Here is a 12,650-nt window from a genome sequence, read left to right as displayed (position 1 = left end):
ATAATTATGTTGCTTAAATTGCTGTCAAAGGGACATTCTCGGAGCACTTTTGCAATCATTATTGCTGTGTTTCTGTTCTGTGCCAGAATTCCAGCGGACGTATACTAAGGATGGCGTGTGTCTGACTGAGTCAGGCTTGTGCCAGCTCCAGAGTTTATGTGTCCCAGCTGCCCGCCGCAGACGACCCAAACCTAAACTAAAGCTGAAGATCATCAATCAGAACAGTGTTGCCGTGCTGCAGACGCCCCCTGACCCTCAGGCTGAACTCTTCAGGGACGGAGATATGGATGACAGTAGAGGTAAAGAATGTGTTTGTGCTTAAAGGTGATCATATTATTGATTATATTTGATCAATTACTACTTTACCACTAAATTTTGTTTTCAGGGACCAGTCCCAAATCAAACCAGTGTTATTTTAGTATCATTAATATACCATTACAGTTTTTGATAATATTTTAAATTAGATTTACTCTTTTCGTTTTTCATTTTAGTTAAAGTTTCAGTAATTTTATTGTTTTGTCATTTTTATAAAAATGTCTATATAGTTCATTGACTGAGGTTAAGGGCTAAACAAAAAGGCTACCTTGGTGCCAAATGCTGTTACCAAAAAAAGATTTGACCTCCTACCTTATTTCCTTCCTGGGTTATTGTATGTCAAATAAGAAAGATGTGTCAAATTTCCCTTGAGCACCCTTCTTTTTTTTTTTTTATCAGCAGTTTCTCAGCATGAGAATGTCCAAATGTAATTTTTTTTTTTTTTTTTTTTTTGTGTAAAAAGTTTTCTATCAAACGATACCTACCTTTTGATTGTCCTTGCTAGTTTTGGAGTTATGAGTCTTTACTTTTGTGTATGTCTCAAACAACAACTCAAAATGCCTTCAGGGCTTAAAGGGTTAAACTAAAAGAGAATGAGAAATGTTGCCTTGGCAACTAGCTGATTGATTGATTGATTGATTGATTGATTGATTGATTGATTGATTGATTGATTGATTGATTGATCGATCTAATTTAAGATCTCATTTATTTTATTTCAAATAATGAAAATGTGTTTTTATAGCTTTAGTTTTAGTTTTCGTAAAACAATTTAAATCATAATAAAATATCTGGCTTTGACTTTATTGTGCCACTTGACTTTGACGGTGATTGTTAATTGGTGATGACAGCCATCACACAGCTGAACATAACCGATAAAGACAGAATAATCTAGAAAATAGATTTAAAAAAGAAAAGATTTGTTGAAAATGTAAAAAAAAAAAAAAAAACAGTGGAGAGAGCGAGAGAGAAATCCACAGGAAGGTGAGCCGTGTAATGAATTTGACTTGGAGAGAGAAGAGAGCCTTTGAAAACAGCAGTCAGCAAATTATACCTGCCTTTGCATTCCAGTGATCAGAGGCTGGACGGCTCTAACTGAATTAATGGCCAACCCCTCCATCAGAGCACCAGTCTGAGAGAACAGGAGGGGGGTAATGATGAGGAATGGGGCCAGCAGTTTAACCCCCTCACTGCCAGAGCATACTATATAAAATTGCAATTTACAACTTTAAATAGTAACTCCGTCTCCTGGGTTCATGTTAAGAGTTTATTTATTTTTTTATGTTAAGACTTTACCACATGATTGTTACCACATGATTTCCACCCCATGAAACAAATTATGGCGTAAAAATGTAACACCCAAGATATGACGCAAATTATAAAAAAATATAACAAGATATAATTGCACAAATTGTACCATTGTTTTTAGTGTTTCTATTTTGTGAAGATGCTGTCCATCCATTCTCTAAACCGCTTGTCCTATTTAGGGAATGCTGGATATCATTTTATTTTATTATAAAATCGTAAAAAATAAAGTGAAAATTTCATTGTAAAATAGTTTTTTTTTTTTTTATTGCTAGAATGTAATTATCTTATAAAGAAGGTTTTTAATTGGTAATCAGAATGAACCTCATATAAAAGAAATAGAAAAAAATTATGTCAACCACACTGTCTATGTATGTATCTTTGTGTGGTTTAGAGGATATTCTGTCAGCATCTACAGTGCTCTGTGTTGTTTGGCCGCATTGCAGAGGGCGATCCGATGGACTGTGATGGGAAATCTGACTCCAGCCCCGAGCGTGAGCCCTGTGATGACCACCTGAAAGGGGCCGACGGCAACAAGAAGAGGAAAAGGAAGCCGTACAGACCGGGTGAGAGAGAGCGAGAGAGAGAGAAAGGTGCACTTATCGGAAAGGACAGCTCCACTGGACTGTGAAATAGTGCGGCTGCAAATTCTGGACCTTAAATAGCATCCCACAGTGCTTTGCTCTTTAAAGCTCCTAGCCGGGGAGAACTCTGGAAAGAATGTTCTCTCTGAGGTTTTTTTTTCTTTCTGACTAAAGTAATCTCTTTAAAGTAATGTCCTTTTTAAGCACTGGCCTCCATTCCTTTTTTCGTTTTTTTTTTTTTCTTAAAAAAATAACATCCTGTATAGACATGTGTATCTGCACAGCTTTATCCTCACGTCACCCCTAGTTGCATCCGAGTTCAGTGTTTATTTTTTAAAATACTCAACTATTTCGTGGTGTCGTTTAAGGCAAGTTCTTCTCCTGCCACTGTCCTGCAAAGTTTTTATTCAACCTGCTTGAGCTTGGGATTTTCAAGCAATCCTGAAAAGCTTGTTTAGCTGGTTCAGGTGTGTTTGATGAGGGTTGTAGGACAGTGGGTCCCCAGGAGGAGGGTTGGAGACCTCTGTTATTTACCATTTTACACAATACATTTCTTTTAAGCAAGCAGCTTTACAGTATTAAACGTGGAAAAAAATATCTGTGGCGCTTTCAATTACAATTACAACTTAAATTTCTACTGTAAAGCATCTATTCAAGTGTGTTAATTTTTTTACTCGCATTTGACCATTACAGACTCAACAGAATAAATGTAGATTTCTATGTCAAAGACATAGACATAGCACCTATTGCATAATTTCCAATGACCAATGGAAGTTTAAAGATGTTTACCAGCCAGAGAGCACTTTTCCAGAAAGTTAGCTTTGGCAAGCTGTTTCAAACCCCAAACAAGCTTCATTTTGGCCTGATTTTGTTTGAAATGACACCAGACCAGTTCATCCTTCAATTTCGCTTGAAGTATATCGGGGCCTTTAGTATTCTGAACAAATCTAGTTTTTGTTTTTCAAAGTTCCCCCACCCCCGCATGTGCCATACTTTTTTCTTTTCTTTTTTTGATAGAAGTGAATACATAAAGACTTCAGAAATGTTTATTAGTGAAGCCTCGTTTAAGTGCTCTTTGATTTGTTAGTATTGCATTTAGTTTTCATCCCTGTATCCTACAATAGAAATTTTTCCACTATTTACACTACATAAACCAATCCAAGAGTCTGTCCTGACTCTCTGTGTCCATGCAGTGGACTGTGCTGAGGTGGGGGTTGTGGGGTCAGAAACAGCCAATGTGGCACAACCAGAAATAGACTTACCTGAAATGGTTCCTCCAGGAGCGTAGCCAAGATGAATCACCCTCTTCTGGCTTAAAATTCATACGTCTTCCTGAATTATGGAGATGAACGTCAAGACGTCACTGTCCAGGGTCCCATGTTATTAATTCGTGATTGCTTCCATCACCCAGTTTATGGGTCCAGCAGCTTCTCTTTTTTTTTTTTTTTTTGGACTGTTTTAAGTTAAATTCGATTTTTGTTCCCCTTCTTCCTTCTTTAGGTATCGGTGGCTTTATGGTGCGTCAGAGGAGCAAAGCAGGCCAGGGAAAAGGCAAGCGGTCTCTCAGTCAGAAAGACTCTACAAGCTCGCTTGCAGAGACCCTCACAGGAAAGGAACAAGGTATGGTATAGACATCTCTGTTTTTGATGCTTATTTATTTTGGTCGGTACTCTTAGTTGTTGCATCAAGTTTATCTTCTCACCAGGTTGGAATGAACCAGATACTCCAGTGGGTGGGACTCCCATTGTTAGTGAGCCTCTGGAGAAAGTCAAGAAGAGATACAGGAAGAAGAAAACCAAACTCGAAGAGGTCTTCCCCTCGTACCTACAGGTCAAACCCACAAATGTTTATATAAAATGTTTCTTAAACTGTAGTGCACCGATCACTTCTCGTTAGTGAAGAAATCCAACGTGTCCTCTAGCTGAATTTAAGCAAAATAAATTGCTTAGTATAATTATAATTGACAAAATGCACCAACATAGAATACATCAACTAATGAATCAACAATTGATTAAATAATTATGTTAATTGTCAAAGTGTTTCTGTGGTCTCAATTACAAAACAATAGACATTCATGTGAAAATGTACTTGAGTATTCAGTCCAACTTCTTAGCTAGTGAGCCGTTGGCCCAGTTAGCTAAAAATAGCAGTCTGGTTCATGTGAAAAGGTTTTAGAAAAAAAAAAACAATTTTGCTTGTTTTTGCAATCTGGACTCTAAATTATTTTCTTTGGTAATTGAGAACAGACCACAGATGGTGTCAATAGAGCTTAACTTGTGTTGAATCTGGAACATTATTTAAACCACAAGCCACTCCAGGGGAATAAACCTGTAAGTGTACTACATAAGTCACTTTAGATAAAAGTATCTTGTAACAAATTACTAGTTCTCTCAGTAAACATAAGCAGCCCTGTATCCATGTCAAAGCTGAATGTGGTTGATCTGAAGAATGAATGTAGTGGTCAGGGATTTTGTGAGCATGTGTAGGGTTGACACACTGCTCTTAAAAAAGACCATCATGCTCAGCATGGAGATGCAGTGATGCATTAACTTTAACAGCTGTCACGTTAGGCGCTCCTGTTTGTCAAACCTTGAATCAGACTTAAAGGTCGTCACCAGAGGGATGTCTTGAATCAATGATTTAAATTGAAGCACATTAGGCCTTTAATGTTTTAACACTGCAGGGAGTCATCACATTGATAATTTGGTACTGTTAGATATTCTGATGTGCTACAAACTTGTTTTACCTTGTAGCACTGTGGCAGCCTTTTGACATTTCAAGCCAAAATTACAGTAAGCGTTGCAAAGAAAAAATTGCGACTTTCACCTGGTGGATGACAAAATAAGCAGAAAAAAATGCCAAATCCAGACAGCAAAATAACGTTAGAGTCTTGGAGCTACCACTCAGATCACCCTAGAAATCAACTAGCAATTACCCAGAAAACCCTAGCAAACTAGAATCCACCCATACTGAAAGAAATTGTAGAAACAATTTTCACTCCGAAATTGCTTGTAAATTTCACAAATAATTACAAAGAAATGGCAAGTAAAACATTGAATTAAACATGACATTTTGAAGAAGAAAAACAGAAAATTTGAATTTTGTTGTAAACCTAATCCAATAATCTGTTTTACTTACAAATTAGATTATTACTATTTTTAAAGTGTAGGGCATTTTAGCTCTTTTGGTACAGTTTTTGCACAGAATGTGGAAATCTAGTTATTATTTAGTGTGCTTGTGCATGATGTATTGCCAGAGCCTGGTTTATTAACTTGTGAACATGTATGTGTTACAGGAAGCATTTTTTGGGAAAGAACTTCTGGTTAAAAGCAAGAAGACCAAGTCGACTCTGGAAACGGGGCTTGTGGAGGAAGAACCCAATCATGCAGACAGCAAATCACAAACCAGAAGCTTCCTGGACCCTTTATCTGACCCACTTCTCAGTACCACTTCCACTCCAGGCTCATCTAAAGCAGGGCAACTGCGTATGTTCAGCTCTGTCTTCATATTTAAAAATACCAATAGAGCTGAAGATATATATATATATATATATATAGAGCTGAAGATATATATATATATATATATATATATATATATATATATATATATATATATATATAAAAACAGAGTGCTTCCCAAACCGCTTAGAAGTCTTATCTCTACTGTGAATTGCCTTTGGGTAGAGAGTTTTTTTTTTTTTTTTTTTTTTTTTAACCCATTAGGTCACATTTTACTGCTCTAGACTGCAGTGAATTCTGTAGGGAAGTATAATGCACATTATCACCGTACCTCCCGCTTTCTCCTCTGCACACACTGAATGCATCACACAACCCAGCAGCACTGCAGAATCCTACAGTGATTGCATTACAGCCTGGGTTCATATTTTTGCCACAGGGCCTAAAGATGCACTGTACAAATGAACTTTTTTTAACCCCCTTGTGCTCCTTTTGTGTCCACTTCAGCCCTTATTTGCATACTCTTAAAGGCTGAAGAGCTTGTTCAAATGCCTCATTCTTCACCATTTCTCCTTATCCTCAGTTCTGTCAACCCTCATTTACACCAAAGGCAGCACACCTCTGCTCATAGCCAAACTAAAATGTTTTTAAAACCCAATTTGCCAGCACTTTTCTGAATTCCCCGTCGTAGCTCTCTGGGAGGATAGAAAGCTGGCAGTAACAGTTCAGTGTTTAGAAGGCTTGTGCGTATTCGTTTGGAGAGAAATCACAAAGTTATTTGAAGGCTTTCAGGGCCGCTTGCTTGTCCTTAGAGATTTTCATCTCCCATAGAGCGAAGCTCCTTTCTCTGCTCTGTAGATTCTCGTATTTAACCCTTTCATGGAGTTTTAATCTCGAAACAAGTGTTTGATTTGGGAATCTTATTATGCATGCATCTTTATACATTTAATGCGACTGAAACCTTGATTGTAGCAAAATTATAAAGAATATTTCAGTTAACATTAGGGGTGGGCGGTATGACCAAAATCTTGTACCACTGCAAGGATATAACAAAAATATTAAAGATGAGGAACAGGCGGATGCCAATGTCATTGAAAAACCCTTTTTATTTAGTTGGACATGTCAATGTTTAAGGTCGATACAGAAACATGAGCAATTTCATTTAGATGTAATAGTGTGGCTCTTCCAAAATTTAGTGAGCTGCCTCGTGTTTTACAGCTACCTCTAAGTCAGCTTCTTTTCCGAAATGCAACCTTATATGGTTGAATGCTCTAAAAAAATAGCACTGGAACACATAAAGGAGGCTCAACTCAAAAGTTTGAAAAGCTATTATCAACGCATTTGTCTACGTTTAAAATTGCACAGCGCACACAAATACTGGGTGAACTATTTTATATTGATAATATTTGATATTAAATGGAAATGATTATATTTATAGCCATTATTTCTTCCGCATCATTTGCCATCTTGGATTGATTTTTTATTTTTTTTCACTGAATGAATTTTTTTTTTGTCCTTAACGCAAAAGCAATTCTGCCTTAAAAGTTGACCAAATTAGTTGTCCTTTTGCATTTGACATTAAAGGGAGATGTAGGGCAGAACCTGATTTTGTCCATGGGGAATTGATTGAATCGTTGTCGTTTGCTAATAACTGCGATCGCATTGCTGGAATGGAGAGGTTGTTGTCCTGCTTTCGCGTCGGTGCACACTTCATCAGAGAAGAGGTGATGTTGCGAGGAAAAGTTAATGTTTTTGATTAAAGATAATGAAGGCACAAGGTTTTTTTTATTTATTATTATTATTATTATGTGCACAGAAAATTCATTTATAATAAACTGCAGTATTCCTTAAACAAAACAAAAAAATCTGATTTTATGGTGACTTTAAAATTTTCATAGGCAGCTTACTATGTTTTGGATCAGAGCTTCTCATGACATGGTTTATAGTTTTGTTCATTGTGTTTTTATAATCCAAACCGTGTCCAACTGACAGAAGTCACACCCCTATTATAAAGAAGTCCATCCGCCACAGTATATAGGTCTTACCGCCCAGCCTTTGGTAACATTTAATCAAGGAACACTTGGTGATTAGTATGGATACTCGTGCTCAGAAACACTTGTCTTCTTGATCTCTAGCCAATGTGGAGGATCCCTTAGCTGAGCTGGTTCTACATTCAGATGATGATCTCCTGGGAATGCTGTCCGATGACCTGGTCAAGCCAGGCCCTGAATCAGGTAGACTGAGTCCCGAGATCTGGCCGATGGATAGTCTCTCTTCTCTCTTCACTCTGCAGATGCTCTAACAATCCCAGAAATCACCTGTAATCGTGTGCCTTCACAATTGCATCTCCTCTTTTTTTTTCACATTTTCACACTTGCATTTCACATTTTACCTGGTTTGCTCTGTTTGTCTTTATTTGTTGTCTTCTTAGCATACTCCTTTTTTATTTTACTTTTTTTGTCTCTGCATTTCTGTTTTATAATTATTTGGTTTTATCTGGTTTGGGTTCTTGTAGGTCTTGATTTATGCCCTTTCCAGGTGGACCGTTCCCCCTCTCCATTCGGTAAGAGCCCTGTTGGCACAGCCTTTCTGGCTGTAGAAGTAGAGCAGCCCCCCTCTCCTGGCCTCTCGGCCCCTAAACAGGCCCTCAGATTATTTGTTGTGCCGGTTTCTGCATGATCCCTTTCCTGACAAACACACACACACATGCATTTTATTTGAGCTTTCTCCTTCTGTTTTTTTCTAACCACAAACAAACAAACCACATGTTTTCTTGCACATGACCCTGTTGTGACACTGAGGTGAGAACTAAACTGTCCTTAGATGGACGTTGGGTTTGGCTGCCTCTGTACCTTAGTTGGCAACTGTGATTGTTTGCAATCTGTGACATTTTTCTGAAATGTGCTTAAAAATTATTTGTTTAGTCCTGTTTCTTTTCTCCAGGGTCTAATTTAGTTGATAATTTTATTTCTTCACAATTGCCAGCTTTTTAGTTGGCAAGGACACATTCCCCTCTCTGTGGAATGGCCTTGCTGTGGTGAAATTAATGGTTTGTGAGTTATGTAACTTTCTTCAGTGTGAAAGTCAGCTCTAAAGGGTTTGAAAACAAGGTTTTTACCGCTTCTAGTTTTCCTTAACATATAATGTATAAACCTATAAATAGAGGTTGTATTAACAAAACAAAAAAAGTTTTTTTTTTTTTACGTTGACAGCTAATTTATTGAGCAAAGAAATTGAGAGTAGAATAAAAAGAAACTGAACACAGCGCTTTATAGGACTACCCTTATCATTGAAAGTTTTTGTGGTCTCTTGTTTAAAATACAAAATGTTACAGTATTTTACAGATGGATAAACAGAACATGACAGAAAATTTACAACCCAATTTGTCAAAGTGACACACAATTATTATTCGTAGCGTAACCTCTGTGTGCAATATATATGTAAATATATAAGGCTTTGCTTACCTGCTTGGTAGTAAATACCAAGGTGCTTTGTTTAGACAAATGTTTCGTGTGTAACACAACTTAAGCTCTATTAACTCCATGCAGAATTTCAACTTGTCCTTTAAATTCAAAAATTTATTTTATATGGTAATACACTTACAATAGTCAGGCAAGACATTGCATCAGAATAAACATTAAAACCTGGACTTTTTCATAATTATAAGTTGTGAGACTTAAACATTATACACTGAAAATATTTTACAAATTTTTTTAAGCCAAGTGGTTACACAAAATTAATTTATCTTCATTTTAAAATATTTTAGTTGAACTTAATCAATGTATTTTAGTTATTTCAGTTAAAACATGTTAAGTACATTCCAATATTTTCATATCTGTTTTCATATCTATTTTTTTTTTATTACACTGAACAAAATTATAAAATTGACTTGACTTGACTTTGATAAACGCAACACTTTTGTTTTTGCCCCCATTTTTCATGAGCTGAACTCAAGATCTAAGACTTTTTCTATGTACACAAAAGGCCTATTTCTCTCAAATATTGTTCACAAATCTGTCTAAATCTGTGTTAGTGAGCACTTCTCCTTTGCTGAGCAAATCCATCCACCTCACAGGTGTGGCATATCAAGATGCTGATTAGACTAGGGATGCATCGATCCGATACTCAGTATCGGTATCGGCTCCGATACTGCCATTTTTGCCGGATCGGGTATCGGTCAGAGGAGGCCGATCCAAATCCGATATTGTGCGTATTATTCTGTGTTATTGTTAAGCCCCACAAAAGGCACAAAAACATTATCAAGTACCATAAAGTTTTCGTGCACTATCTTATAAGTGTTCTGAAGCCATTATATAGTATAATGTGAGATAAAAATTAATATTTAAGTCATTAAATTCAAGACCTCGTAAACTTTTTCCCTCCCGCTGTCAGTCATTCTCCATTCAGCATTTAACAGCGCGTCGCGTTCTGTTACGACAGGCAACACGATGAAACTCTCCAAGATCAAGATGATTCAATGTTACTATTATTATTCTTGATCTGTAGATAAAGGTCTATGGTTTAGCATAAAACAACTTTATATTGCTGGACTTTATTGCTGTAACTAAATCATGTTACTTTCTACCGGGCGTCTGTTAGATCGCAACAGAGTAGCCTAGAGTCAGAGAGCACTATAATTGTTCTTCACGCGCACAGTAACTGAAATTTAAAACTGTTAAAAGAAAAGGCTCAATAAACGATTGCATAGATACTGTGTATAATACACTACGCATCGATATGTCTTTCCTTTGTGCTTTGAACTGTTCAATGCGGATTCGACGCGCTGCGCGTTGTGACTCCGTGTTGCTTCAAGCGCATCATTCTGCGCTCGGGATGCGCATAAGCGCTGTGTGCCGCACTGTATTGGATCCTTTCATAATCATATAATACTACTTTTGCGCAATGAAAGATTATTAATAGCCTTTCTTGTTCTGTCCTATCTATCATATGTTGCTGCCTCATTAAACAGCTGTGCTATACATTTAAAACATGTCTCAATTTTATAGTAGCCTAGCCATAGGCTAGGCCCTATATATAATAATTTATCTTTTTGATTTTTGTTATCTTGTTTTTCATGAATGTATTTTACAACAATACAAAGAGCAATGTGTAATGTTTGACCAGATTTAGTGTTACACTTATTGTCTCTTATTTGTTCCCCTAAATTTTCTTCACTAAATGTTCAGATTTTATACAATTATTGTGCACTCATGATTTTTCTAGACTAAATTGCACTGCTGAATTATCCACTAATCTAGTTTATTATAGCATTTTTGTCACAGATTATGATCATATATTTTTTGGATTTGTTGTTTTTCTTTAAAATTAAGTTGTCTGTGTTAAGTAGATTGTGTTTAACACACAAAAGAGTGATTATCAGTTCAACACACAGAGTTATAGAAATTCTACTTGATTTAAAAAAAAAACTGCACTGGTATCGGATTGGTATCGGTATCGGCCGATACTCAGAATTTTGGGATCGGATCGGATCGGTTTTGAAAAAGCGGTATCGTTGCATCCCTAGATTAGACAGCATGATTATTGCACAGGTGTGCCTTAAGGCTGGCCACTCTAAAATGTGCAGTTTTATCACACGGCACAATGCCACAGATGTCGCAAGTTTTGAGGGAGCGTGCAATTGTCATGCTGACTGCAGGAATGTCCACAAGAGCTGTTGCCTGTAAATTGATTGTTCATTTCTCTACCATAAGCCGTCTCCAAAGGCATTTCAGAGAATTTGGCAGTTCATCCAACCGGCCTCACAACCGCAGACCACGTGTAACCACACCAGCCCAGGACCTCCACATCCAGCATCTTCACCTCCAAGATCGTCTGGGATCAGCCACCCGGACAGCTGCTGCAACAATCAGTTTGCATAACCAAAGAATTTCTGCACAAACTGTCAGAAACCATCTCAGGGAAGCTCATCGGGATGATCTTCATCCTCATTGGGGTCTCGACATGACTGCAGTTCGTCATCGTAACCGACTTGAGTGGGTAAATGGTAAATGGACTGCATTTATATAGCGCTTTCACAGACCCAATGTCCACCAAAGCGCATTACACATTGTCTCACATTCACCCATTCACTCACTCATTCATACACCGACGGCGGTGTCAGCCATGCAAGGCGCCATCCAGCTCGTCGGGAGCAGCTGGGGTTAGGTGTCTTGCTCATGGACACCTCGACACTTGGTCAGGTGGAACCGGAGATTGAACCACCAACCTTCTGGTTTGTAGACAACCTACATGAACCACTGAGCCACTGCCGTGCTGCTCACAATCTATGGCGTCTGGCACATTGGAGAGGTGTTCTCTTCACGGATGAATCCCGGTTTTCACTGCACAGGGCAGATGGCAGACAGCGTGTATGGCGTCGTGTGGGTGAGCGGTTTGCTGATGTCAACGTTGTGAATCGAGTGGCCCATGGTGGCGGTGGGGTTATGGTATGGGCAGGCGTATGTTATGGACAGCGAACACAGGTGCATTTTATTGATGGCATTTTTAATGCACAGAGATACCGTGACGAGATCCTGAGGCCCATTGTTGTACCATTCATCCACGACCATCACCTCATGTTGCAGAATGATAATGCACGGTTCCATGTTGCAAGGATCTGTACACAATTCCTGGAAGCTGAAAACATCCCAGTTCTTGCAGGGCCAGCATACTCACCGGACATGTCACCCATTGAGCATGTTTGGGATGCTCTGGATCGGCGTATACGACAGCGTGTTCCAGTTCCTGCCAATATCCAACAACTTCGCACAGCCATTGAAGAGGACTGGACCAACATTCCACAGGCCACAATCAACAAACTGATCAACTCTATGCGAAGGAGATGTGTTGCACTGTGTGAGGCAAATGGTGGTCACACCAGATACTGACTGGTTTTCGGAGCCCCCCAATACATTAAAACTGCACATTTTAGAGTGGCCTTTTATTGTGGCCAGCCTAAGGCACACCTGTGCAATAATCATGCTGTCTAATCAGC

The 12,650-nt window shown here is 38.2% G+C and overlaps 1 protein-coding gene across 11 annotated transcripts in view; it reads left to right on the top strand.

The window, feature by feature from the left end:
* The window catches only part of kmt2ca (lysine (K)-specific methyltransferase 2Ca), a 164,091-nt gene that overhangs the window by 120,150 nt on the left and 31,291 nt on the right, over window positions 1-12,650 (top strand). For 9 of the 11 annotated variants that reach the window (XM_056249816.1, XM_056249818.1, XM_056249821.1 and 6 more), the window contains 7 exons: window positions 87-299; window positions 2,064-2,183; window positions 3,702-3,821; window positions 3,907-4,031; window positions 5,497-5,686; window positions 7,792-7,890; window positions 8,172-8,219. In XM_056249816.1, the coding sequence (XP_056105791.1) occupies window positions 87-299; window positions 2,064-2,183; window positions 3,702-3,821; window positions 3,907-4,031; window positions 5,497-5,686; window positions 7,792-7,890; window positions 8,172-8,219 (915 nt within the window). The remainder of the gene's footprint in view (window positions 1-86; window positions 300-2,063; window positions 2,184-3,701; window positions 3,822-3,906; window positions 4,032-5,496; window positions 5,687-7,791; window positions 7,891-8,171; window positions 8,220-12,650) is intronic. The other 2 variants (XM_056249817.1, XM_056249819.1) reach the window with 2 other exon arrangements.

This window comes from Rhinichthys klamathensis, unplaced genomic scaffold (genome assembly GCF_029890125.1).
Source record: "Rhinichthys klamathensis goyatoka isolate OS25496 unplaced genomic scaffold, OSU_Roscu_1.1 h1tg000064l_1, whole genome shotgun sequence".
NCBI classification, from domain to species: domain Eukaryota; kingdom Metazoa; phylum Chordata; class Actinopteri; order Cypriniformes; family Leuciscidae; genus Rhinichthys; species Rhinichthys klamathensis.
This window is presented reverse-complemented; position numbering and strand designations above follow the sequence as displayed.